The sequence below is a fragment of the Ochotona princeps genome, chromosome 19, assembly GCF_030435755.1.
Source record: "Ochotona princeps isolate mOchPri1 chromosome 19, mOchPri1.hap1, whole genome shotgun sequence".
NCBI classification, from domain to species: domain Eukaryota; kingdom Metazoa; phylum Chordata; class Mammalia; order Lagomorpha; family Ochotonidae; genus Ochotona; species Ochotona princeps.
Genome location: NC_080850.1, coordinates 23,872,747 through 23,898,638, shown reverse-complemented (window position 1 = coordinate 23,898,638; position 25,892 = coordinate 23,872,747). Strand labels below are relative to the sequence as shown.

At 46.7% G+C, this 25,892-nt stretch overlaps 2 protein-coding genes across 2 annotated transcripts; both read left to right on the top strand.

Annotated features, from left to right (window-relative positions):
- Positions 1–2,627: 2,627 nt before the first annotated feature.
- On the top strand, positions 2,628–8,508 carry GRPEL2 (GrpE like 2, mitochondrial). The gene is made up of 4 exons (XM_004587553.3): positions 2,628–2,795; positions 4,401–4,554; positions 5,575–5,656; positions 8,065–8,508. The coding sequence occupies exons 1-4, from the start codon at positions 2,719–2,721 to the stop codon at positions 8,427–8,429; spliced, it is 678 nt and encodes a 225-aa protein (XP_004587610.1). The 5' UTR covers positions 2,628–2,718; the 3' UTR covers positions 8,430–8,508.
- A 5,872-nt stretch (positions 8,509–14,380) lies between these two features.
- Positions 14,381–23,061, top strand: PCYOX1L (prenylcysteine oxidase 1 like). The gene is made up of 6 exons (XM_004587552.2): positions 14,381–14,888; positions 16,552–16,758; positions 17,874–18,048; positions 19,130–19,341; positions 21,454–21,594; positions 22,011–23,061. Exons 1-6 carry the CDS (start codon positions 14,792–14,794, stop codon positions 22,670–22,672), a joined length of 1,494 nt encoding a protein of 497 aa, XP_004587609.2. The 5' UTR covers positions 14,381–14,791; the 3' UTR covers positions 22,673–23,061.
- Positions 23,062–25,892: the final 2,831 nt, after the last annotated feature.

The window sequence follows — 25,892 nt, the reverse complement described above, 5'->3', positions numbered from 1 at the left end:
AGCTCAGCCACTGACCAGCTAGATGAGCTTGAGAGCATCAAAGACTTAACCTCTCTGATTCTTGCTTTCCTTATATGTGAAAACAGGGTTAATAACTATATTTTTCTCTTAAGACTGTTGGGGGATTCAATGAGATAATACTTGGGAGGTGTCTGAGACATGGGAAATGCTGTCAAGGGTGGTTCTTATTAGCATAGATGAGGAATGTCTGACTCCAAAGCCTGTGTCCTTTCCACCAAGCATGAAATGACCTTCATGTGGTAATTACAGCCACCAAAAGCTAAAAGGCAACAAGTTGGCAAGTGCTGCGTCTCATCCTCATTCCACATCAGTGTCTCCAGTGTCAAAGGAAGTCACACACTCTGGATTCTCAGTGTTCCTTTGTAAATATGTGACCTTGGAAAGGCATCCAACACCTGAACTATGTCCCTGGTATCTGTCACACTGTTTCTTACGTGGTTATTTAGGAATTAAGTGTCTCTTGGATTCTCTGAGGTTAGGGACTCTGAATAATTCCTAACATTTATTGGGCATTCACTATGTTATCCAGCACTGTGATACCCAAGGCAGGCTTGAGAAGTTTTCAACCTGTGCAGTCACACAGGACCTCACACAAAATTAAACATTGGTTTAATGCTCCACTGTCTACTTCCTATTAAAGAGTACCTGCATTTTTCCTTTTGCCCTTTGCATTGCTGTCCCAGAGCTAGCCAATCCCTTTTACAGGCGTTATTCTTTTAGTCTTCACTAAAACCCTGTGAGATGCTTCATGGGAACTCAGCTTTCACAGTTCAGCAAAAGAACAGAGAGGCTGGGTAACTTGCCCAAACTCAAACAGTGAGGAAGTAGTGCCAACAGTACAAATCCTTACTCTTAATTCAAAAGCTCTGTTTCATCCATTTGTTCCCCTCCCTTGCACTACAGCATTCAGAAGTGCATTAGCATTTAAATAAGCAGTTGAATAAATGAGTGCATGTAAGCAGCACACTTAGTGTAAGCTGAGCAGCTAACAGAATTATAAGCAAAAATGGTTAACGCATAGATACCAGTTCTTGTTTCCGTCTACTGAAATGCCTGGCTTAGTTATGTTTATTTAAAGTACAGGCCATGAATTTGAAATTGCCTTTTCTCTTCATCCTTCTCCACTGGGTTTGTCAGAGTTGGGCTGTTCCCAGATCCTCAGCTGAGGGTGTGCACAGGCTCCTGAACCTGAGTCTCTATTTTCTCATCTACAAAAGGACATCTCCTAAAACATCTCACAAAAAGAAACAAAGAATATGACTTGGGCCCTGGATGGAAGCATAAAGAGGCAAAAACCCTGAGAGAAAATCTGACCCAAATTTCTAAAGTAGAAATAAGTCAGGTTACAGTGAAAACTGAGATGCTGAAAGGACACTTCCCAGTCATTATAGGGGGGAAAAAACTGTGTAACCAGTAGGGGCTATCCAGTGAGTAAACCTGCATCTCCCAAATGTCCCAGCCCTCAATTTATCTGTCCTCAAAAATCATCCCAACTTCCCATTCTAAATTTCTAAAATTCATCCACACCTTCCTGTCCTCACAGATACAATTCATTCCTTCCCTGTCTTTATTGAGCATCCACTGTTCTAGATGTCAGAAATCATCTGTGAACAGATAGATACCTCACCAAGCTCACACCCTGGTTACAGGAACAAGCAAAAAGGAAGCAAAATAGAGTTCTAAGTGACAAAGAGTGCTGGACACAGCAGCTTTACACAGAGAGTGGTTGCAGGGGGTCTCTGTTGAGGTGACCCCAGGACACAACCCTGCCTCTCCTGTCTGGACTATTCAGAATAGCCTGTCTTCCCTACTTGCTTTCTTACATCCTGCATTTTCCATACAGCAAACAGCCTCTTAGCTATGTAAGGGTTTTGTGACACATTTCCACTGCAATCACAGACTACAAAATCCTTCAGTAAGGCAAATTTTGAGCACTCACATGAGGGAATGTATAAGGAAAATAGCCGCCGTCATGGAGCTTGTGTTTCGGAAAGGGCTGAGGAGGCAAGGTGCGTCATTTAAAGTGTCGGGAAATGGGGACATTGGAGAGCGGGGAGTGAAACGGGAACAGAGCTTCAAGGGTGCAGCTTTTCAGTCCTCACGTGTCTGGGCCTGCCTGACCAGGTGGTTTTCAGTCACCACTTCTGCTTGCCTGCAGTTCAGCTCCTTACTTGTACTCCTCCTCCTCCCCTGGGCCTCGGCGGGCGGCCTTTCCCCTTTCTGGAACCACCTTCCTCCTCTCTTCACCTACCCGCTCTTCGGTTCTCAATTTCACTTCCTTTGGGAACTCTTGGCACACTCGGCCATATTCGTTCTTTTTAGACTTGTGCAGCACGGCTACCCCTCAAAATTTAAACAGGGGTCGCCCTTTGACTTTTGATATCACGCTTTTGTTTATGATTTATCACTTCGTGTGAACGCCATGAGGGGCCCGGACGCTTCCGCTTTCTTCGCCGCAAATCAAAGACCGGTCCCACTGGTCCAACTTACTGAGAGCCGGAACTGTCACGTTTAGTCGGGAAGACAGGACAGGGAACAGCGAGGCGCACGGCCAACCGGAAGTGTGGCGTTCTTGTCCGGAAGTCTTGAAAGCGCACTCCCTCGCAAAGGCTGCCGGGAAGCGTGGTTTTCGAGCCGGCGCGACTCTGCCCTCGGAGCGACTGCGCGTGCGCCTGCTGGTCCACCTGGGTCGCGAACATGGCCGCGCGGTCGCTGTGGGCGGTCCGGCGGCGGGGGCAGCGCCTCCTGGCCTCCAGTGCCGCGTGGGAGAACAGGTAGGTTTGTTTCTGAGCAGGGGGTTGGGGACGTGAGGACTACACGGACGAGCGAGGTGGCGAATGGGTGTAAGCTGGAAGGCGGGGGGCTATTCCAGCCCGGGCGAAGAGAACCCGCCAAGACTCAAGGCCTCTAAAAACTGGGTGTGCACGTCCCATTTGACAGAGAGAAAACTGAGGCCAACGGTGTGCTCCTTTCCCAGGCTGAGGGAGGCGGGGAGACCCAAAGTCGTGTCGGGAGAGGTGACCCCGAGCGTCGATGCGATCGGGGGTGCGCCTTTCTTGCTCTCATTTCTCTGACGGTGAATACGGTTCCCTCCCGCCGACCCTGGACCAGTCCCTTCCCCTTTATCCTGGTATCACCTCACCTGTCGGTCAAAGGAGAGCCTTGGATCTGGTCTCTCCTTCAGGGATTGAAGCTCCAGTTGCTGCCTTTATCTGTCAGCAGCCACAACTCTAGGTGGTTCTTAGGATTTCCCGTTTAGTGAATGAAGAAACTGACATTTCCAAATAATGAATAACCCGAACTGTAAACCTGTCAGGGCTCTAGAACTGATGCTCTGAAGTTGATTACTCTCGCGACAGCTTTCCGGGACACCCATGCCTGACAAAGGGAACGTAATGGTGGAGTTGAGACCTCTGAATTGTCCATTAGGCCGTGGAGACCTGGATGTGTGTGCAGCTGTCATCTGCCCCAGCACCACACCCTGGCAGTGGCAGTTGGGATCTGCCATCACTCTCCTGTTGTCTTTCCCCATCTGACCGCTGGCCATTTTCAAAAGCTTTAAGTTGGTCCTGAGGATAAATTATTTGACCGACTTCTAATAGGGTGAATGTGGACTCACAAGGCAGAGAGATTTCATCATGTATAATTTGTCCTAGATTTATGAAGACCATATTTTTTGAAGTAAAAATTTGGGACCAATATATAATGGGGCACCACATCTTAATAATTAAGACCACGGACCTCTTTTAATCCCTTGTTGATAGACTGCAAACCAAAACATTAGTATTTTGTTGGTTTATTCTCCATATAGATGAATACCCACCTCAGAATTAACAGCTTCTTTTTCCCGAAAAAGACTTACAGCCTGTGTAAAAGAAGGCTTCGCATTCTAAGCGTAACTCCAGTTTGATAAGGTCCCTTTACTAGACTTCATTTTTCCATTTCTGTGTGAAGGGTGGAACCAGAACTCTATGACTGTGTTTATTTTGAATTCCTGCTTTTGTTCCTGCCCTTCTGGTTCTGCATATCAGCACTTAGTACCTCTGTGCTGTCTCAGGTGGACGCATTTCTGGGCATTCGCAGTGCCTGGTGCTCAGTACCCTGCCTCTACATAATACCAGCTGTGTGATTTTGAGCAAATGATTAACCCTCTTCATGTCACTTTTCTCATCTATAAAACAGAGCTGACAAACTGTTGTGAGACGAGTCCACACTGAAGCAAGTTCTCATATTTAGTAAGAGTTTCCCAAGGGTTCATTTGTTGCTATGCCTGAAAACACGTTCCCAATGGACTCAACCTGGGAAACTTGACAGTTTATAAACCTGGGTAGAATTTTGGCTGTTTATAAAGGCAGTTTTTCATTCTGGGCCACCATCAGGGGATGGCTGCATCGCTTCAGCACTGCCACCCAGAGAACCGCTGGTGAGGACTGCAGTTCTGAGGACCCTCCTGATGACCTTGGGCCTTCTCTCACTGAACGGGCCTTAAGGCTAAAAGCTGTGAAACTCGAGAAGGAAGTCCAGGATTTAACAGTGAGTAGATTCTATATTAACCTTTCTTATCATTTCTGTCTGACTTTCCAGATGTATTTTAGGTCAGGGTTTTTTTTTTTTTAAGATTTATTTTTATTACAAAGTCAGATATACAGAGAGGAGGAGAGACAGAGAGGAAGATCTTCCGTCCGATGAATTACTTCCCAAATGAGTGCAACGGCCAGTGCTGTGCCGATCCGGAGCCAGGAACCAGGAACTTCTTCCAGGTCTCCCACACGGGTGCAGGGTCCCAAAGTCTTGGGCCTTCCTCGACTGCTTTCCCAGGCCACAAGCAGGGAGCTGGATGGGAAGTGGAGCTGCCGGGGTTAGAACCAGCGCCCATATGGGATCCCGGCGTGTTCAAAGCGAGGACCTTAGCCACTAGGCCATGCTACCAGGCCCTTTTAGGTCAGTTTTTAAAGTTTCCTCTAATTGGTCCTCTATTGTTCACCATTCTCCTCCACTCTTGGTAGGCATACTAGGCCAAAAATAAAAAAAACAAACTAGTTCAAAAACATCACTGGCTAAGATCATCATTCTTTTTGGTTTCCTGTTGTTGTGTTACATCATTTAACTACCTGACTTTTTTGGCCATTTACAGGAGATCCAATTCTTGGCGTCTGGTAAGCACTCAGCACGTAGTAGATGAGTGAAAAACCAGGAGCCTTCCCAAAGCAAGACCTCCCAGAGTGTGAAGGAAGGAAGGAAGGAAGGAAGCTGCAAAAGAAAAATCCCAAGAGCAGTTGAAGGAACCAGGAGTTGTAGAAATGAAAGACACAAGGATTAAAGGAGCCTAAATAACTACCTCCAAAGTTAGGACAACTGACTCAGTTGTCCTAACTTTAGTCAATAAAAGAATGTTGAGGTTGGTAGGGGTGCCTAAATAGGAATAAAAAAAAACAGCTCCAAGTCTTTTTTTTAGAAACATACAACAGCGACATTTGTATAGTAAGCAAAAACTTGTTTTCCACTGATAAGCATTTCTTTTCTCACCCTCTTGACTTTGTTTTTGGTGTTCAGATAAGATATCAGAGAGCAGTGGCTGATGGTGAAAATATAAGGAGACGGACCCAGAGATGTGTGGAAGATGCCAAGATATTTGGTAAGAGGTTTGTTCATGATAAAGATGCCTTTCAGTTTAACAATACTTACTGACAGTTTGGCACATTGAGCATAGTAAAAGGGCATCGGTTCCTCCCCTACCCACTGTCCCCATAGGCTGTACTGTGCTTTTTTTTTTCTTTTTTTTAGTTCCTTCAAAATCATTAAAAACTTTTTCCCTAAACACACCACATCTTTTTCCAACTTATTCCAAAGGTATGCATGAAAGTGGTAGTAGAGAGAATAGGACAAAGCCTGTCATTGCTTGTACTTATACTCTGGTATGAAACATGGACTTGCCATTGTTACACATGGAATGAAAGTTTGAAGGGCCTTTGGAGGTTGTCCAATTCCCTGTATCACACTCCTGCCTGTTCTCCGGACTTTATCTGCCTGTTGCATAGAATTTACTTCCTTCCTGTCCTCTCTGACGCCAGGATTTTGGCGTAGCCTTCTGCTTTTCACTCAGAGCCATGTACCTCAAGTTTTAAGGCTCCAGATGTCAACAAAGAACTGGCCTCACATTGTATTCCTAATATTTTATCTCCATTACAGTCTCTTGCTTCCGACTTTGACTGCAGGCTCAAAAAATAACAAGACCTTATTTAGTCCATTTTTTAAATTTCATCTTTAAAAATTCATGGAACTGTATTTTCTCTGTACCTAATCCACAAAAGGTCATGATTTTTGCCTCTGCTCACAAGGCCTACTGTATGACCTTTTACAGGGAAAAAAAAATGCTTCTAAGATACAGGAAATCTTTGTAATAGGGTAATTATGATAACATAACAAGACTTCTTGATGTATGGGTGGCCTACTTGAGAAGAACTAAGTGGGTAGGTCTGTCAGAAATTGAGCCTTGAGTTAACTTCTTTTAGTTTACTGTATATTAACTAAACTCAAAAGAATTTGTCAGTTATACTTTATTAACTTATATAACAATGTGTGTAGCAAAAGATGCCATATAAGTCATTTGCTTAAGTCCTTCTTTCCTCATGGCTAGAGAAGTTAGCCAATCAGATCAGATTGAACACCTTACTGAATGGACAAGAGAACTTAATCTTCTCCCCACTCCACCCCCAAATTCTGACAACTTTACTGGCTAGAAATGTACTGTCTTTGTATCCTGACATGTACCATTGAGCCCAGAAGCTGGCTTCTTTCAGAATCTTATTAGAGTTACAGTCCTATGACTAGCCAACTATATCCTTTCTTCATCTGTATCAGACATTATTTACTCTTGTGTTTGATTCTCATCAGCATGCTTATTTCCAAGCCTTTAGCTAGTGTCTCCTACTTTGCAACTGAGTACTAACATCCATTAACAATTTATGACTGATGTCTTTAATTGTTAGGAGGATGTACTTTAATAAAGGACTTTGATCATGCCAAAGCTGGTCTCTAGGAGATACCTGCTGGTTTCACTCTTTCCTCTCTGTTTCCTCCTCTCCTGAACCAGACCAGACTGTGTCATAGCTGGATTGTTGCAGTTGACTCTCCTGTTTCTCCGTCTCTTCCCACCTCACATATCAAAACACCAAATTAAATCCCAGCATCCATTCCATGACTCAACTAATTTGTTTCCCCAGTGGATCTCTCTTAGCCAGAAGCTAAGGTAGAATTCTTAGCTCTGTGCATCGTTCTCTGCCAACCCAGCAGAAAGTCTGACAGTTGTCTCCTCCATCGTGTCAATTACGTGCCTGTGGCTGGTGTTCCTTTTTACTTCTGCTTGTAGTTAAGGCAGCCACCCAAAGTGGCACGGGGCCTTAACCCTCTTTTCTGGATTAACGTCACATCAACCAGCCCGTTAGCCCTTGCCCATCACCATCCTCTCCAGAGCTTTGATATGTCATAGACATCTCTGATAATGACATTCCTTATCCTTACTTCTTTAAAAGAAAAACAAGCTGCCAAATTGGAAGTAATGGGATTCTCAGCAAACAACTTTATTTTTATGACAATTCCTGGAACTGTTTCTCATCTGTGACTACATGTTACTTTCTTGTTCCTATTTAGCTAGTCCACAAGAATAAGCCACTATTAACATCCTGTAGCACAGTACATTGTTCCCCTCCCCACCATGAAATACTGGTATCTTGTCCCTGTTAGAAATATATGGGTTAACACAGTGAGATGGAGGGTGTTTGGGAGCTTCACCATTTACATAAAGCTAAAGATCGAAGCAGCAAAAATCCACAACTTAAAAATACTTGGTTTGAAAGAGTAAGTTTTTGAGCCTTTTATATATAACTTTATTTCTTGGGTTCTAACCACACAGATTTGTCAAGTAAGTTGGGATGGGATTCAATTGTGTTCACTATACCACACATATCTGTGGGTGCTCCCTGAATTCTGCTGCCAGGGACACAAGGCTTTCCTCCTGACAAAATCTGGTTTCTCTCTCTGTAGGAATCCAGAGTTTCTGTAAAGACTTGGTAGAGGTGGCAGACATTTTGGAGAAGACAACTGAGTGCATTTCTGAAGAAACAGAGCCTGGGGACCAGACACTTACTCTGGAGAAGGTCATCCGGGGGTTGTCACTTCTAGAAGCAAAGCTGAAAAGTGTGTTTGCCAAACATGGCCTGGAGAAGATGGCACCCATCGGTGATAAGTACGACCCTCATGAGCATGAACTCATCTGTCATGTGCCAGCTGGTGCTGGGGTGCAGCCTGGCACTGTGGCATTAGTAAGGCAAGATGGCTACAAACTTCATGGCCGCACCATTAGACTTGCCCGGGTAGAAGTGGCAGTGGAGTCTCAGAGAAGACTATAAATGGGCCGTTGAGGAACTGAATGTTCTCCCAGAGTGCAGTCACCTGTTTCCTTATTTATTAAACTAGGTTTGTATTGTACATGAGGTACTTCATGTGATCTGTTTTGGATTTAGTCATATTGGCTTTATTTCTCAGAGTCTGTTGATTTAATGCGACCTGTTCGGTCTCACCAGAAGTCTTGCCATTGGGCATTTGAACAATATGACAAGTGTTCCTATGGCCTTTGTCAAAATATGTTTACGAAAATGGTACTCTGATGACTTTGAATCCAAAATCCTTGTAACTGTATTTTCAACTAAGCAATCTTTCCTAATATCCTTGTATAGTATCTTGTTGGTTTTTGTTGTTGTTGTTTTTTCTGAAAAGGGAGACCATGGAGATTGTTTCAACATGTGGGTACTTAGATGAGAAGACTTGATAATCGTAGTTTAGATCATTTGGGCTGATTTTTATACATATAAATTTTTTAGTTCCTTGGCTTTTTTATTGTATTATTTTCCTGCCAGTCATTATTTTTTATCCCTTTAGTTCCTGCCAGGTATATTACATGTTCACATCATTTTCCCATCCCCACTCCTTTCTGACTCTTACTTGGAAGGGCTAAAGTCCCAGGCAGATATGGAAAGAAGGGATCATGGAAGAAATTTAAAACCTAGGATCCTTTCAAGCAAAGATGGCCAGGAAACCTTGTGCTTCATTTGTTCAGTTATCTTCAAATTATTTTCAGCCACCTGAGATATGTTATCCAAGAAGACTGAGGTAGCACTAATAAGTGATTACCCAGATGGGATCTGCATAGGCAGTTCACCAACAAGTTCTTTCTCCAGCCTTCACTCCATTGTTGCTTTGTCATATCTGCCTTCTGCTCCTGTGTGAGATTATGGGGAAAGGGAACAGGATCAAAATGTTGGGCTTCCACAGCTTGCCATTTAGTGATGCTGAATCTTTATTTGGTACTCACACATCACTACCTCTCTTACATGGACAAGCTTTATTTTCTAGCTTTAGTATCTTAAGTCACATTTATGTAAGCACCTAGCTCTCTTTTATGTGTTAATATACTAGAGTTAATAGACCAATATAGCTTTTTTTTTTTTTAGTGCTGCCTACATGTAGATGTGTTCTATAAAAGATTTGTCTAATAAATGCACCATCAGTCAGACTAGAAAGGTTAATCCTGGTTGTTTAATAGAATAGGTTAGAATAGGCCTCAAAGATCTAATCTCATGCTTTCTGCTTCCAAAATAAATTAGTATTTTTAGGACTGGCTCTGAAAGAAAAAAAAAAATCTAAAGTAATGATAAAATTTCAGTGAGAACTTAAATAAGAAGCTATATTAATATCATTTAATATAAATGAAATCCCAAATATGTCCCTAATAGGTAATCAGTTGTTAGATGTCCAGGTTGCAAAGTTTTAATTTTAAGTTAGTTAACCTATAATATAGATTGACTTCTGTTGGAAAGTAAAAAATGGCACTCCTCCATGCTTCTGCTTCTTTGGCTAGGATATTAATTAAAATGACATAAGGCTAACAGAAGAAAAATCCATATTTAAATAACTTACATGTACACACAAATCAGCCTTGAAGAAGTATTATGTAGTTGAAACTCACAGCATTTTAAAATAAAGAACAGGGGCCCAAGCATGGTGATGAGGGGAGGAAATGAATGGAGAAAATTACCCAGTTAAAGCCTCAAGTTATTTGGAGCAACCCTCTTCCTATTAGTTATTTATGCTAATTTAGATATGCTAATATAAATTTCCTTTTTAGATATATCCAGTTTTCATCAGAATAATTAGCTTTAAATATGCTTAAAGTATATTTTAGGATGCCATATTCTGGTCACATTTAGCAATCCGATTTGGGGACAGTGTGTCCTGAGCCCCTCTGGGCTCTTAGACATTACAGGTAACTCCTATCTACTACGTTAGACCTGTATGAATAAGCCCATGCCCCGTGATCCCTACCATCTCCATATTTAGATGCACTTAAAAAACAATCTGAAGACTGGTGGTAAGATTTTAATACCAGAACCTCCATGCATGTTATAATTTGAATGAATAGTCATTTCACAGCAAGAATTTTTTTTTTCTTCCTTTCCCGTGAGAGTGATAGATGGTGACAATTGGAAAAAGAACCCATTATAAATAACCATGTGTGTTTTTTGAATACTAGCTATCATTATCAGTGAGTTAGAATAGGTATAATTCTAGGTATGGAATGTTCTGATTACTTAAAGCATTTTCTTTTATTCTGTCCCACCTTTTATTTTTACAAGTGAATTAGAAATCATCTTAGGTTCTTCTATCATGCAGTACTTTTGCAGACTTGAAAGTGTAGATTTATAATTTGGGAGTAGGGGCTGGGGTTGTGGTTCAGTGCTAATGCTAGTATCCCACATAGGTGGCTGACTGTGTCCCAGCTACTCCACTTCCATCCAGCCCCTTTGCTGATGGCCTGGGAAAAGCAGCAGAAGATGGCCCTGGCACTGGGCTTCCTCTTACCTATGTGGGAGACCTGGAAGAAGTTCCTGGCTCATTTGGCTCAGCCCTGGCCCCTGTGGCCATCTGGGGAGTAAGCAGCAGATGGGAGATCTCTCTCTGTCCCTCCTTCTTAGTAACTGATTTTCAATTGAATAAATATTAGGAAAGAAAGAACCGGAGGATGAAGCTACAAAAGGATATGGACTTGAAGGGTTTTGGGGGAGCCAGAGCAGCATGAAAGAGCGTAGACTTGGTAGGCATGCACTTGAACCTAATCCCAGCTCACTCACCTGTGTGACTTATGAACCAGACATTCACTCTTCTGAACCTGTTTCCTTATTTGTAAAATGCTATAATTCTCTCATACTGTGAGGGGTAAGTGAAACGTGTCAGTTGCCTACTACAGTAGGCCCTCATATTTATTTTATTTTTTTATTATTCACATTATGCTATGTTCTCATAGCTGCCCAAAGTTTAGGAAAAGGGGAAGACTGGCTAAATGATTTTTTTTTAAGTATAAGCTAATCGTTTACGGTGATTTCCTTTTTTTTTTTTCTTTCCAGTTTCTACTTGGTTAGTTTTGTTTTCAATTGACCACCACAAGAAATACATTTTTAGCTTGAACAAAAAAATGTACCAATGCTCATAATTATTTTGAGATGGCAAAATGAGAAGACAGTAGCTTGCGGATGGTGTGTGAGGAAGCTGTGGCTGACCTGGGAGGGATGTTGGTATTCTAGTACTACAGACTTTTACAGACTTTTACTGACTTTCCTTACCGCCATGAAGGAATCAGACAGTTTGAAATTGATACGGGTTATTTGGTGGGCTCATTCATGATGTAACAATGAAATGCAATATTCAGAAATTACTTTAATAAAACACGAATTGGAAAAACTGCAGGCCAGTATTGAGTCCTTTGTCTTCCTCATTAATATTGGTTATTGCTATGCTATGGGCACTTCATGGACTGCTGACCAGCTTCCCACACTCTTAAAAACCTTGTCAAGGACTCCCCTCTCTCTGATTCCTGAGAATTTCTTTTTTTTTTTTAAAGATTTATTTATTTTTATTACAAAGTCAGATATACAGAGAGGAGGAGAGACAGAGAAGAAGATCTTCCGTCCGATGAATTACTTCCCAAATGAGTGCAACGGCCAGTGCTGTGCCGATCCGGAGCCGGGAACCTGGAACTTCCTCCAGGTCTCCCACATGGGTGCAGGGTCCCAAAGCTTTGGGCCATCCTCGACTGCTTTCCCAGGCCACAAGCAGGGAGCTGGATGGGAAGTGGAGCTGCCGGGGTTAGAACCAGCACCCATATGGGATCCCGGCGTGTTCAAGGCGAGGACTTTAGCCACTAGGCCATGCTACCAGGCCCCTGGGAACTTCTTAAATCTGGACTCTTCTCAGGCATTGCCTGTTTTGTTGGATTTGCTTTTTGATTCCAGTTGTTTTATCTACGTTGACTACTAAATGCTGCTAACACTCTTGATCATCTCCTAACCAGATTACTGACATATGGCCTTAGTCTGACCTCTAACTTTCACATGTCTTTCCAAGGCTGTGATGGGTTTTGTCTGCCTCTGCATTTGGAATAACTTCCTGACTGAGTAGCCCTTTGGAGCCAACCTATTCTGAGATTTGGCATTGCATGTTCATGGTTCTTCCAGTGCTATCTATACAACCTGGTTCTATAACCCATTGTTTAACAAATTCCCAATTTTTGTTAGTATATTCTCATTCTTATCCCCTGAGAATTTGTGCATGTCTGATTCTTTGCAGTGATGTTAAACCAGTTCCAAAATTCCTTGACTGTTTATTTGGGAAATAAGGGCCTATATCCATTTTTCTTGCCTATCCTTGAGCTTTTTAAAAAAGGTTTATATATATATATATATATATATATGAAAGTCAGAGAGGAGAGACAGAGATGAAGATCTTCCATTCACTCTCCAAGTGCCATGACAGCCACAACTGAACCAATCTGAAGCCAGGAGCAAGGAGTTTCCTCTGGGTCTCCCATGTGGGTGCCGGGTCCCAAAGCTTTGGGTCATCCTCGACTGCTTTCCCAAGCCACAAGCAGAGAGCTGGGTGGGAAGTGGAATAGCCAGGACATGAACTGACACCCATGTGGGATGCCAGCGCATGCAAGGCAGGGATGTAGCCACTAGACTACCGGGCCCTGTTCTTGAGATTTGTTCCATTGCTTGTCTGATAGGATGTAATGGAAGTGACGCTGCAGTTTTCTGAAATCAGAGCCATTAAAACTGGCAGCCCCATTTCGTGTCTTTGGACTTCACCATTACCTCAAGCACAAGCTGAAGTGTTCTGTTGTAGAACAGACAGCCCTGGCTTGAGCTTTCAGCTGAGTCAGGATGTCCTCCAGCCAGTGAGTCTCCTTGAAAGGACCCTGCTGCCTCAGTGGAACAGCTCCGGATAGCCCTGGCCTGTGGGCAAAATAATAGTTACCTGGAGGCCCTAAGTTCTGGAATGGTATGTTACACAATGACAGATGATGGGTACAGCCTCCCAACCTCATTCCGCAGTCTTGGCAACTGTCATGCACCTCTGCCACAGGAAGTGTGCCTCCATACCTCTCCTCCCTTGAGCTGTTTTGGACTTGCTTTATAGCCTTGAACTGCTCACACCTCATCAACAGACTGCCTGGTTTGGAAGGGCTTCCTAACAGGTGGAAAAACAGCTCTAGGTGAAGAGTTAGAAAAGATGGATCTTAAATATGACTTCTCCCACAAGAATTAGGTTAAGTCAACATATAAGAAAACTTGGCATTATTAAATAGGCATTTGAAAAGGACAAGAGAGAATTATCCTGAATCTTTGAAAATAAAACGTTTCTCACTGTGACATAAATATTGCCAAGAATATAGTGTTTTTTTTTTATAAATTGTGAAAAGTTGATCTACCTCATCATTAGTAGTAATCCCTGTTGGCCCTATAACGACTCACAAAGCTGACCTAGAACCCCAGCTATAAACTCTTGCCTTCCATTTCTTCTTTCGGCCATAATCTCACTGAATAAATACAACTTTTATTTACTTATTCTGAAACTGGTTCTCTGCCAAAGGAAATCCGTGCTTCACGGCGTTGTAAATTAAACACAGAACTACTCTTGTTTTTTTTGGGGGGGGGGTTGTTTTGTTTTGTTTTGTTTTTGGACAATGAAAATAGGAACTTAGACCTTTTCTCCTTTCTGAAAATAGAGTTAACTGAAACCTTTCCTTTTTCCTTTTTTAAGAGGCAGGTGGCAGAGGCATAAACTGTATAAATAGCAGTATCGACAGCATGCGAGCTCCCTTCAGCATATGCAAAGAGCAGCGCACAGCCACTCTAGCCGCAAGCTTGGTCAGCAATTTCCAGCATGTGCCGACACTGCAAAATGGTCTCACATCAGACTAGCTCACGTGATGGTCACAACCACCCAGGAAAGAACATCATGCATTGTTCTGTCTGCATTTATGAAAGTGGAAACAGAGAAGGAGCATTATAGAGCTTATAACTGAGAAATTATTCTTGGGTTCCTTCTCGTCCATCCTTTAACCGCAGCGGGGACCTGGTCCTGATGCTGAGCATCCGAGGCACACACACCTGCTCCCCAACTGGGATGGGCCAGCCAATGAGGAACCCATATTCAGGAGGCGGATCGGAGAGAAAGCTGCCAATGAGAGAGTCTGCCCGAGACTGATGTAGCTAATGAGGGCCTCGTCCTGGAGAAGGACGGCCTTTGGGCCAATGAGAGTCTAGAACTAAAGAGGCTGGAAGGCAAAACGACCAGTGGGACGCTGGGGCGGGCAGTGAGCCGAACGCCAACCCGCGAGCGGCCGTATCTCCGCTCCCTGCCCCGGTCGCCGCCCGCCATGGCCCGCGCTGCCCCTCTCCTCGCCACGCTAGCCATGCTGGCCGTGCTGCTCGCCGCCACCGCTGCAGGCGGAGACGCCCCGCCCGGCAAAATCGGTGCGGGAAGGATGCGTTGGGTTGGGGGCTGAGCCGCGGAGGGCTGGGCGGGAAATGGTTCGCGGCTGGTTGGGGTAGAGGCGAGCTGCTGGGTGAAGAAGGGGACCTCAGGCGAGGAACGAGGTGGGGGAGAGGCAGGGGACTGGGCGAGGGAGAGAACAGACCTCATAGGTATGGGATGGAATAGGAGGGTGACATGGGTGTGTGGACTGGGCCACCTAAGATGAAAAAGAGGCCTGGACGGGACCGACTGCGAAGCTCCTCCCCAGAAGGGCTAGTGTAACCATAGGCATCTGCCTGTGACCTGGTCCCGTTCTGGATGTCCGCATGATAGAGGACAGGGCTGGGCATGGCCTTCACAGATCTGTGGGACAGACTGAGAGAAAAGAGACCTCCCGATCTCCGGCACTCTGCATGTGTCTTGGTCACTCCTTAGCTAGAATGCCCCGGGGGAGGAAAGGAGACTGTCTTCGGTCTTCGAGGACAAATACCACTGGGTGATCCTGAGGCAGATTTGTTGAATGACCTAGTGGGGAACTCTGCATAGCAGTCACTGTTGTTTATAATCAGTGTGGTTTATTTGATGTTTAATTTTGAATGTTTTCAAAGGTACAGCAAAGTTAGAGAATGCTACAGTGATCATCTGTGCACCCTCCTTTAGATTCTGTCATTCACCCCTACAGTACTTGCTTTCCTGCCCCCAATACACATCCTGCTTCCCACCCATTCATCCATCATCCATTTTGATGCATTTCAAAATAATTCAGAAGACCTAAATGCAAGCATGATTGTCACTGACAATTTCATATCTGTCTACAGTTCCTGTAAGGTTTTTTTTTTCTCTTTAAAAAATGTTTTATTTATATATCAGTGAGATCTTTCATCCTTTGGTTCACCTCCCCCAATATCCTCAACAGCTAAGACTGGACCAGGTAGAAGCCTGGAGGCCAGAAATGCATCTGGATCACCCACAACGGTGCTTGAGCCATCGTGTGCTGCCTCCCAGGGAGCACATGAGCAGGAAACTGGACTGGAAAGAGTAGCTGGAATGCAAAGCAGCCACTCAGATACAGGATATGGGCCACTCAGACAGCAACTTAAGCCACTGTGACTGCCCCCAATTTTCCTCTTGTAATTACCACCTTAACTAGACATGACTTGTCTGGATTTTCAAGTCCCACCCATATAAAATGTGCACCAGCAGGGATGTGCGGCAGGACAGAGTCCCCGTCCCACGTGCCTGCACCCCAGTCAGCAGGAGTGTTTTGACCCGTCTCAGGGAAGCACCACAGACTCAAGGGGATCAGAGCTGTGCTAAATTTTCTTATAATCCAAAACCACAGCCCAGGCCCGAAAGGGACACAACAGACTGAAGCATACCAGAAATCACCTTGGCCATTAGTGTGGGGCTTTTAGAGGAAAGCGGGAATCCCAAAGACTGGCATGGCTAGTAAAGGGTTCGAGCAAGGCTCTGACAGATGGGGAAGACTGAGGCCAAGGGGCTTTGCGTAACTTGGTCTGCCAATTTCCTTTTTGGAAATTCACAAGCCTATGAAACCAAGTACCCGGGAGCTCCAGTGCAGGAGGATGTGAAGGTGCAATCTGCATCTCACTCCCATGCCCTGTCTCTCTCCTTCCCACATCCTCCCATGCCTGCTGACAGCGGTGGTTGGGGCTGGGATCGGGGGCTCTGCCGTGGCCCATTTCCTCCAGCAGCACTTTGGACCCCGGGTGCAGATCGACGTGTACGAGAAAGGCACCGTGGGTGGCCGCCTGGCCACCATCTCAGTGAACAAGCAGCACTACGAGAGCGGGGCTGCCTCCTTCCACTCCCTCAGCCTGCACATGCAGGACTTCGTCAAGCTGCTGGGTGAGTTCAGAGTCCTGAGACCACCAGCAGTGGTCCCGGGCCCTTCTCAGAGTGCCCAGACCATTGAAGCCAGAAGGTCATGGAGCCCCATTTCCTCACTTTTACAGATGGAGTAGCTGATACCAGAGAGGGGAAGAAACTTACCTGAGGTTACACAGTGAGTTAGTTGTAGAACTGGGATTATAACTCATGTTTGACTCCCAGGCCAGTTTCTTTCCCCTCCCATTTGCTGCCTCTCAAAAACTGTGATCCTATCAGCATCCACAAGCTAGGGCTTGCCAGCCACTGTCACCCTTCTAGGAGTGGGCATCACCTCTGTCCTCCCTACCAACCTGCAAGTAGTATATGGGACCTCCTCCTAAGAAAACCAAGGCTTCAAAAACTTCACATTCCTTGGCTAATGCCCTGCGGCTAACAAGTGAGGAAACTGGGCCTCAGATCCAGTTAGCCCTGATCAGAACTGCCAATACACAATTTTAGAGGCAAAAACTCCATATCTCAGCAGGAGCCCTCACAGGTGATCTTGCAGGTGTGCAAACTGGCGCACATGTAGGTTCATCCTTGTATCACTGTCTGTCATCACCAAAACTTTAAAATATCCTGTCTGCACCACCAACTCCCCTCCCCCACCCCCAGTCATTGGACCTGAGCTTAAATAAGTTAACATGTAAGGAAACAGGAAGTCCTTTATGCCTGGGTACAGAGCAGTCTCTAAGACACAGGCGGCAGTGAAAGCACGGAACCATGAATACAGTAGGCGAGTGTTCACAGTCATGAGTCAGCTGCTCCCTAAGTTGCAACATTTTGGGAGGCTGGAAGCAGCTGTCATCATTTCCCGGGGAGCCTGTACCCAGGGCCCCACCTGAGAACAAGCCCTATAGGACCATCAGCCCCTGCACATTCTGAGCTAGCACTTGAATTTCACTCTTAAGAGGCAAGCAGATTCATGTGGGGAAATGTGTAGAATCATATTGCCTAGGAATGCCAAACGTTTCCTGCAGAGCACTGATGAGCAAACCCTTCCTGAGGACACTCCATTGGCATCCTGAATCTAGGCACTGTCGGGTCTCCTGGGCACCTTTTGAAGGGAATCTGAGGGGCTCCTGTCTCTGCAGGGCTGAGGCACCGGCGCGAGGTGGTGGGCAGGAGTGCCATCTTCGGTGGAGAGCACTTCGTGCTGGAGGAGACTGACTGGTACCTGCTAAACCTGCTCCGTCTCTGGTGGCGCTATGGCATCAGCTTCCTGAGACTGCAGATGTGGGTGGAGGAGGTCATGGAGAAGTTCATGAGGTAGGGCCCGCATGATGGAGAGGGGGCAGTTTCCAGAATGGGAGAGGAGGAGGGTGTGAGGGTGTGGGAAGGAACCTGCCTGGCTATAAACTGTGAAAAAGGTCCTTGGTGTACATAATCCCATGCAGCTCCAAGTGAGCCCCCTGCATTGAGGACTAGCCTTGCCTAGAGCAATAGTGGCTTCTCTGGTGTTATCACATTAACATGCATCCTCCTGCAATCCACAAGCTGATAAAAACATGGGTTGCCAACTCAGTCGCCTCCAAGGGCCAGAGTGGGATGTAGATAAATGGCAGGTGAAAGAAAACAGGGTGCAGTGGCGAGTGGGGTGACCTGAAGAGCAAGAATCCATCTAGAGGCAGCCAGCATTCAGCTGCAGCCCGGCGGCGACTAGGACTCCAACACTTGGCTTTCTGAACACCTCCATCCAGTGTCCCATTGAAAAGCACACAGAACATGTTTGCAGAGCAGCCCCAGACCAGGTACCATCCCAAGGCAGCCAGTGTGAAAGAGTCAGCAGGTGGTTCTAGTCCTTGCTGTTGCCTGAGGTTGGCTCAGTGGGAAGAGAGACAAGATGTGAGCTCAGGGGTGAGCAAGAGCCCGCTCAGACAAGTCAAGCCAGAGGGGAAGACAGTCTAGGCTAGAAAAGAGGGTGACAGTGTTGGCATTAAATGACTGTCATCAGGGTCAGTGTGGCCCTATGAGGCACAGCAGAACCAGAGCTGTCGGAGAAAGAGATGTATCAGTGAGGGTTGGCCATGGCACACTGCCCAGCAGTCATGACTAGGTAAAAAGGGGGCTGTGGACTATGAGCCCAGGCAGAGAGTGGCTCAGAAAGGTAGCGCTGTTGTCTTTTGGCAGAGTTGTGGGGTGAAGCCATGTCCAGGGGATTTCTAACCTACTGGACTTAACCCTGTGCTGTCCAGAGGCTATGCCAACGGGAGCATAACTGGCCTCCTCTCCACCTGTCTAGGTGGAAGAGGTGGTGGGTCCTGGAGGGCCTCCTGAGTACAAGCACCTGGTAGGGGCTGTCAGGCCCAAAGCCATCTTGCACAGGACTCTAGCTCTGTGTATTTCCCAGGATCTATAAGTACCAGGCACATGGCTATGCCTTTTCGGGCGTGGAAGAGCTGCTCTACTCGCTTGGGGAGTACGCTTTCATCAACATGACCCAACATTCCGTGGCCGAGTCCCTGCTCCAGGTGGGTGTAACACAGCGCTTTATCGACGATGTCGTCTCTGCCGTCCTGCGGGCCAGCTATGGCCAGTCAGCAACGATGCCAGCTTTTGCAGGTGAGTGTTTGGCCCTCAACCTGCCCTCTGCCCCATCCCTGCCATGCTGACCAGATGGCCAGGGTATCCTCAAAATCTCACGTTCATCCAGCTCCTTACCGTTTTCCCTTATCTGGATGCCCCATTCTCATTGGATGCTAGCACTGCTCCCCCAAGCTGGCAAGAGATGGTATTGAGTGAAAGCCAAGCTCAGATCAAAGGGTCAGTGTGTTTCTACCACTCCTGGTTGTCTGATGGTCCCTTGACAGGTGTGTCAGTGTTAGAGTTGAGATGGTGCTTTGCAGTCTGCTCTTTAGTTTCAAAAACTGCTGTGCTCAGGTCACTGAGCCCCTGGCTACTCCCCTGTGACATAGCACCTGGTCTTCTCAGCTCCCCACTGGCATGGGTGGTGTGTGCATGGCCCACCATCCTCCAGGACTGAGAGTCATGGGAGAACATGGGATGTCCCCAGGCAGGAGTCTCTGCTTCTCTTGTTCACAGATACATTCCAAACCCCAAGAACAGCATCTACACACTTAGCACATGCTTGTTGAATAAATAAATGAAAAGGTTTGGAATTGTGAACACCCTTAGTGCATGCAAGATGTTTTCCTTCTGGTTCTTTTTTTAAAGATTTATTTATTTTGGGCCCAGCGGCGTGGCCTAGCGGCTGAAGTCCTCGCTTTGAAAGCCCCGGGATCCCATATGGGTGCTGGTTCTAATCCCGGAAGCTCCACTTCCCATCCAGCTCCCTGCTTGTGGCCTGGGAAAGCAGTCGAGGACGGCCCAAAGCTTTGGGACTCTGCACCCGCGTGGGAGACCAGGAAGAGGTTCCTGGTTCCTGGCTTCGGATCGGCGTGCACCGGCCCATTGCGGCTCACTTGGGGAGTGAATCATTGGATGGAAGATCTTCCTCTCTGTCTCTCCTCCTCTCTGTATATCTGACTGTAATAAAATAAATAAATCTTTAAAAAAAAAAAGATTTATTTATTTTTATTGGAAAGTCAGATTTACAGAGAGACAAAAAGTAGAGACAGAAAGATCTTCCATTCGCTGGTTCACTTCCCAGGTAGCCACAATGGCCAAAGCTGCACCGATCTGAAGCCAGGAGCTTCTTCCAGATCTCCCATGTGCATGCAGGATCCCAAGGCATTGGGCCATCCTTGGCTGCTTTCCCAGGCCACAAGCAGGGAGCTGGATAGGAAGTGGAGCAGCCAGGATATGAACCAGCGCCTATTTGGGATCCCAGCATATATAAGGCAAGGCCTTTAGATACTAGGCTACCATACCGGGTCCTACTTGAAAGTCAGAAAAAAACAAGACAGATTCCATCTGCTGGTTTACTCCCCAGAGGCTGCAGTGGCCAGAGCTGGGCTAGTCTAAAATTGGGAGCCAGGAGCTTCTGGGCCTCCCCATTGGATCATGTGGATGCATGATCCCAAGGCCTCCTCCATTGCTTTCCCAGGCCATCATCAGGAAGCTGAGTCAGAAGTGGAGCAACCAGTACTCAAACCGGCACCCATATGGGATGCTGGCACTGAAGGTGGAAGATTAGCCTGATATGCCACTGCACTGGCCCCTCCTCTTCCGGTTCTTGACTCTACACTCCTTCCCAGTCTTAAGGGTCTGCCTCAATATCCCCTTGTGTGCCTTTTCTACTCACTCCTCCAGTATCTTGTTGGCATTTTTTGTGTTAAGATGCCATTTACACACCCTACGGTTCACCTCTTTAAAGTATTCTCTTCAATGGTTTTTAGTGTTTTTGTCTTCATAGAGTTGTATAACTATCATCACAATTTTAAGACACATCCATCACCCCAAAAAAGAAACCCCATAGCTGTACCCCAGCCTTCCAACCTTAAACAATCCCAGATCTACTTCCTGTGTCCAAGGATTTACCCATGCTGGGCTTCTACAGAAGCAGCAGCCTACAGCCTGGGGTCTTTGGGAACTGGCTTCTCTCCCACCGAGAGCAATACTCTCACTTCATAGTGTCACTGACTTTCAGTCACCTTTCTGTGCATGCTGTCTCCCTATGTCCGGGGTTGGGAGACCCAGGGAGAATACTGCTGCACTCTCCAGCCCCTGCCCGATGGTTCTGAGAACTCATAGTCACGTTTCCTGTTTGTCCAGGAGCCATGGCATTAGCAGGGGCTCAAGGCAGCCTGTGGTCTGTGGAAGGAGGCAACAAGCTGGTTTGTTCTGGTTTACTAAAGCTCACCAAGGCCAAGGTGATCCACGCCACAGTAACTTCTGTGACCCTGCACAGTACAGGTGAGTGGATGGAGCAAAATGTGTGAATATTCTTAGCTAGGCTCTCCCCTGGTCTGTAAAGCAATGGAAGCCCCAGCCCTTTGTAGTGACACTAGAGGGTGCTATTGTCCTCTAGTGTCACTACATGTCAGTATAAGAACACTTACTTGTCTTCAATGGTGACTGAATCATTGGCCAGTGAGACCTTAGAACCACAGCCCTTCCTGGACTCCCTGATGGGCAGAAGCAGAGGAAGAATGTGGTCCAGTTAGTTGCTCACTCTTCATGGACAGACCATGAAGAGTGCCATCCAGACAGCCTAGCGGCACTCTTAGTGTCAGGATCTCATTGCACTCCCAAAACTAGGTCCTGGCTGGAAGATGAGGTGAAAGCAAAAGAGTAAGTTGACTTCTGTGCGCTCTTCTCTCTCCTTCTAGAAGGAAGAGCCCTGTACCAGGTGGGGTATGAGAATGAGATGGGCAGTGGCTCCGACTTCTATGACATTGTGGTCCTTGCAACGCCCCTGCACCTGGACAACAGTAGCAGCAACTTCACCTTTGAGGGCTTTACCCCGCCCATTGATGACATTCAAGGGTCATACCAGTCCTCCGTTGTCTCCTTGGTCCATGGCTACCTCAACTCTTCCTACTTTGGCTTCCCCGACCCTAAGCTTTTCCCTTTTGCCAATATCCTTACCACGGATTTCCCTAACTTCTTCTGTACCCTGGACAACATCTGTCCTGTCAACATTTCCACCAGCTTCCGGCGGAAGCAGCCTCAGGAAGCAGCCGTCTGGCGAGTGCAGTCCCCCAAGCCCCTCTTTCGGACCCAACTGAAGACCCTCTTCCGTTCCTATTACTCAGTGCAGACAGCCGAATGGCAGGCCCACCCCTTGTACGGCTCCCGCACCACTCTCCCAAGATTCGCACTCCACGACCAACTCTTCTACCTCAACGCCTTGGAATGGGCGGCCAGCTCTGTGGAGGCAATGGCTGTAGCTGCCAAGAACGTGGCCTTGCTGGCTTATAACCGCTGGTACCGGGACCTGGACAAGATTGACCAAAGGGATTTGATGCATAAGGTCAAGACTGAACTGTGAAGGCTCTAGGCAGAGCCTGAGAACTTAACCCCACCCCTGAAGACGGCTCACACCCCACATAAGCCTGGGGTTCACCAAGCCATGCTTGCCCTCTGCCACCCAGTGTGGGTCTAGGTGACCATGGGCTGTCTGCCTGTGTTGTGGATTCTCATGACAGATGTGTCTCTCTTTAAAGGAGGAGAATCAGAAAAGGGAAGAAAACTCAAGCCAGTATATTTGTTTTATTTATTTAAAGAGGAAATGAAAAATCCACTTTCTCAAGCTGCTTGTGACTTGGTTTCTAACTAGGAACTGTGATGGCAACTGGAAGGACTATAAGGCAGGGACACTGAGACTGTTTTCCACTCCCTGCTCCCATCTGGACAGCTGTTGAGGCATCTACCAAGATATGCAACCAGATGGCTACAAAGGAAAGGGAAGTAAGAAAACCTAAGAAATGATCTTAGTCCTTTCTTACTGTAGGTTGTCTAGCTGTAAGACACTTAGTTCAGAACCTACTTAATGTCCTCTCCAAATCCCTCAACAACACTGCATAGCAGGAGACTTGACTGGGAGGACCTAAGGAAGAGATGTTTGCCACTAAGGAGCCCTCAGTATTGCTCCAAGCTTCCTGGAAACCAGTGGGAAGAGGGAAATTGTGCTTGGCACCCAGAGGAATTGCCCACCCTGGTCCTCATGCAGGGGTTGAGGGTGGATCTGCTTTGCAAAGAAGACAAGTCCCCAGATGGTGGACAGCAGTCATCTCCCAACCCCACCCGGCATACACCCTGCAGAGTGGGGAAAGAAGACAAGGTGTTGGGGTGGAATTCCTCAAAGGTCAATCTGGTACCTGCTCTGACACTAGCGTGAAAGGAGAGGAGGATTACACTTTGCTTTTTCTATAAATCTTTAAAAATACATAATTTTAGAAAAGGAGGTTCAAGTCCTTTTCATTCCTTTCATGCCTGTTCCTTTCTGTAAAGAGGGAGAATGAAGGACTAGAGCCTCAGGCACCCAGCAGACGTGGTCCTTGGACCACCATATCTGAGTCCCCTAGGAAAGGGAGGGGGACTTGGCCAAGGTCCAGTGCTCTGGCCCCACCCAGACTTGCTCAAATGGGCTCCAAGATCCTGCCAGACAGTGCTAATCCTTGTAGCTCTCCTAACAAAAACAGTCTACAGAGGTCATCCAGAGATGGTAGGTAAAGCCCCAAGTAAGGAAACATGTTTTCCCACACCTCCTGGTGAGTTCATGGTATGGCTACACCAATTGGCAGCTTCTCCTTAAAACTGAGTACAGGGGGTGGGCACAGAGGCTAAAGTCCTCATCTTGAGGAGCTGGGATCCCACATGGGCACTGGTTCTAATCCCGGCCACCCTACTTCCCATCCAGTTCCCTGCTTGTGGCCTGGGAAAGCAGTAGAGAACAGCCCAAAGCCTTGGGACCCTGCACACACATGGGAAACCCAGAAGAGACTCCAGGCTCCTGGCTTTGGATCGACTCAGCTCATGCTGTTACAGCTGCTTAGGGAGTGAATCAATGGATGGAAGATCTTCCTTTCTGTGTCTCCTTTTGTCTGTATATCTGACTTTGCAATGAAAATAAATAAATCTTAAAAAAAAAAAAAACTGAATTCAGGGGAGGCAGTACCCTCATCCTATATCGGAGTGCTGAGTTCAAGTCCCTGCCCCACTGTTGATTCCAGCTTCCTGGTCCCCACACTCACATGAAGGACTGACAGAGATGAGGTTCCCAGCTCTGGGTGGGCCTGGTTCAGTCTTGGCTATTGGGGGCATTCAGGGAGTGAATTAGCAGATGAGAAAGCTAGCTCACTTGCTGGCTCTCTTTCCCTGTCTTTCAATTAAAATATTTTAAATGTTTAAAAAAGAAAGAAAGGGCCCGGCACAGTGGCCTAGCGGCTAAAGTCCTCGCCTTGAAAGCCCCGGGATCCCATATGGGTGCTGGTTCTAATCCCGGAAGCTCCACTTCCCATCCAGCTCCCTGCTTGTGGCCTGGGAAAGCAGTCGAGGACGGCCCAAAGATTTGGGACCCTGCACCCACGTGGGAGACCCGGAAGAGGTTCCAGGTTCCCGGCTTCGGATCGGCACGCACCGGCCCGTTGCAGCTCACTTGGGGAATGAAACATCGGATGGAAGATCTTCTGTCTCTCCTCCTCTCTGTATATCCGGCTTTCCAATAATAATAAATCTTTAAAAAATAAAAAAGAAAAAGACCCAAGTTCAGTCTGGGGCAAACAAAATACCTTACAAGGCAAGGGGGTCCAGACTGGTTGTCATGGTGATGTTAAAGCCAGTAAAAGAGTGTTTAACATTGGCTGTGATAGAAGTTAGGAACCTAACACATGAGACAACCCATCACAAATGGACAAAAGCAGTAAAAGGTTTGTCTTGGTTGTCATGATTCAAAAACAAAGAGCACTATGCTGTCACCTGCCCCATCCTTTCTCATATGCAAACATGGATGCCAACAGCCACAAGGTGAGAAGGTCTCCCATAACCACTCTGGGCTGCAAGCCAGTGAGACCAAACTGACCCCATACCTATGACCAAAGGAAAGACACTTGCTGATTGGCTTGGATTGCAAGCCATGATGGTGATGGAGGGGATGAGTTGAAGCCCATGCCTTAGAACAGTTGCGGGTCATGGCCACATCAGAGTTGTTTGCATCAATACCACAGGGTCAGAGTGCTGGGAAGGGCACTGGGGAGGGAGCCACGTGTTGGCCTTCCCCCTTAGAACCAGTGCACTCAAAGTATGCAGCGGCATCATTTGACAGTCTGGAATGAAGGTGGCAACTAACAATGACCAGAATTGTGCCAGAGGGCCAAGGACAACACAATGCTCCCCCAACAACCACCTTACCCCAACACCCTGCCAAGTGTCCCTAAGAAGAGGCACATGGGACATGCAAAGTACTAGGTTAGGACCTTGGCTCCAGGCCTAAGCCTGATTGTAGGAAAAACCTTTACCTGGGCAGGTAGGCCCAAGTATCTCGGAACCTGGCCAGCCAAGCTGCCCACACAGCCTACTGCCCAAGCCCAGACCTGAGTGTTGGCTCCCACTTGGTCCTTGAGGGCAGGAAGGAAAGGCCAGAGATTCCAGAAAGGGGTAAGACCCAACAAGACAAAAGCCCCAAATGCCCACAGGTCCCTGGAAGAAGGGAGGGCACCACCATCTGCCACCCAAAGTGGGACTTGGGCCACATTCACCTCAGTAATTCT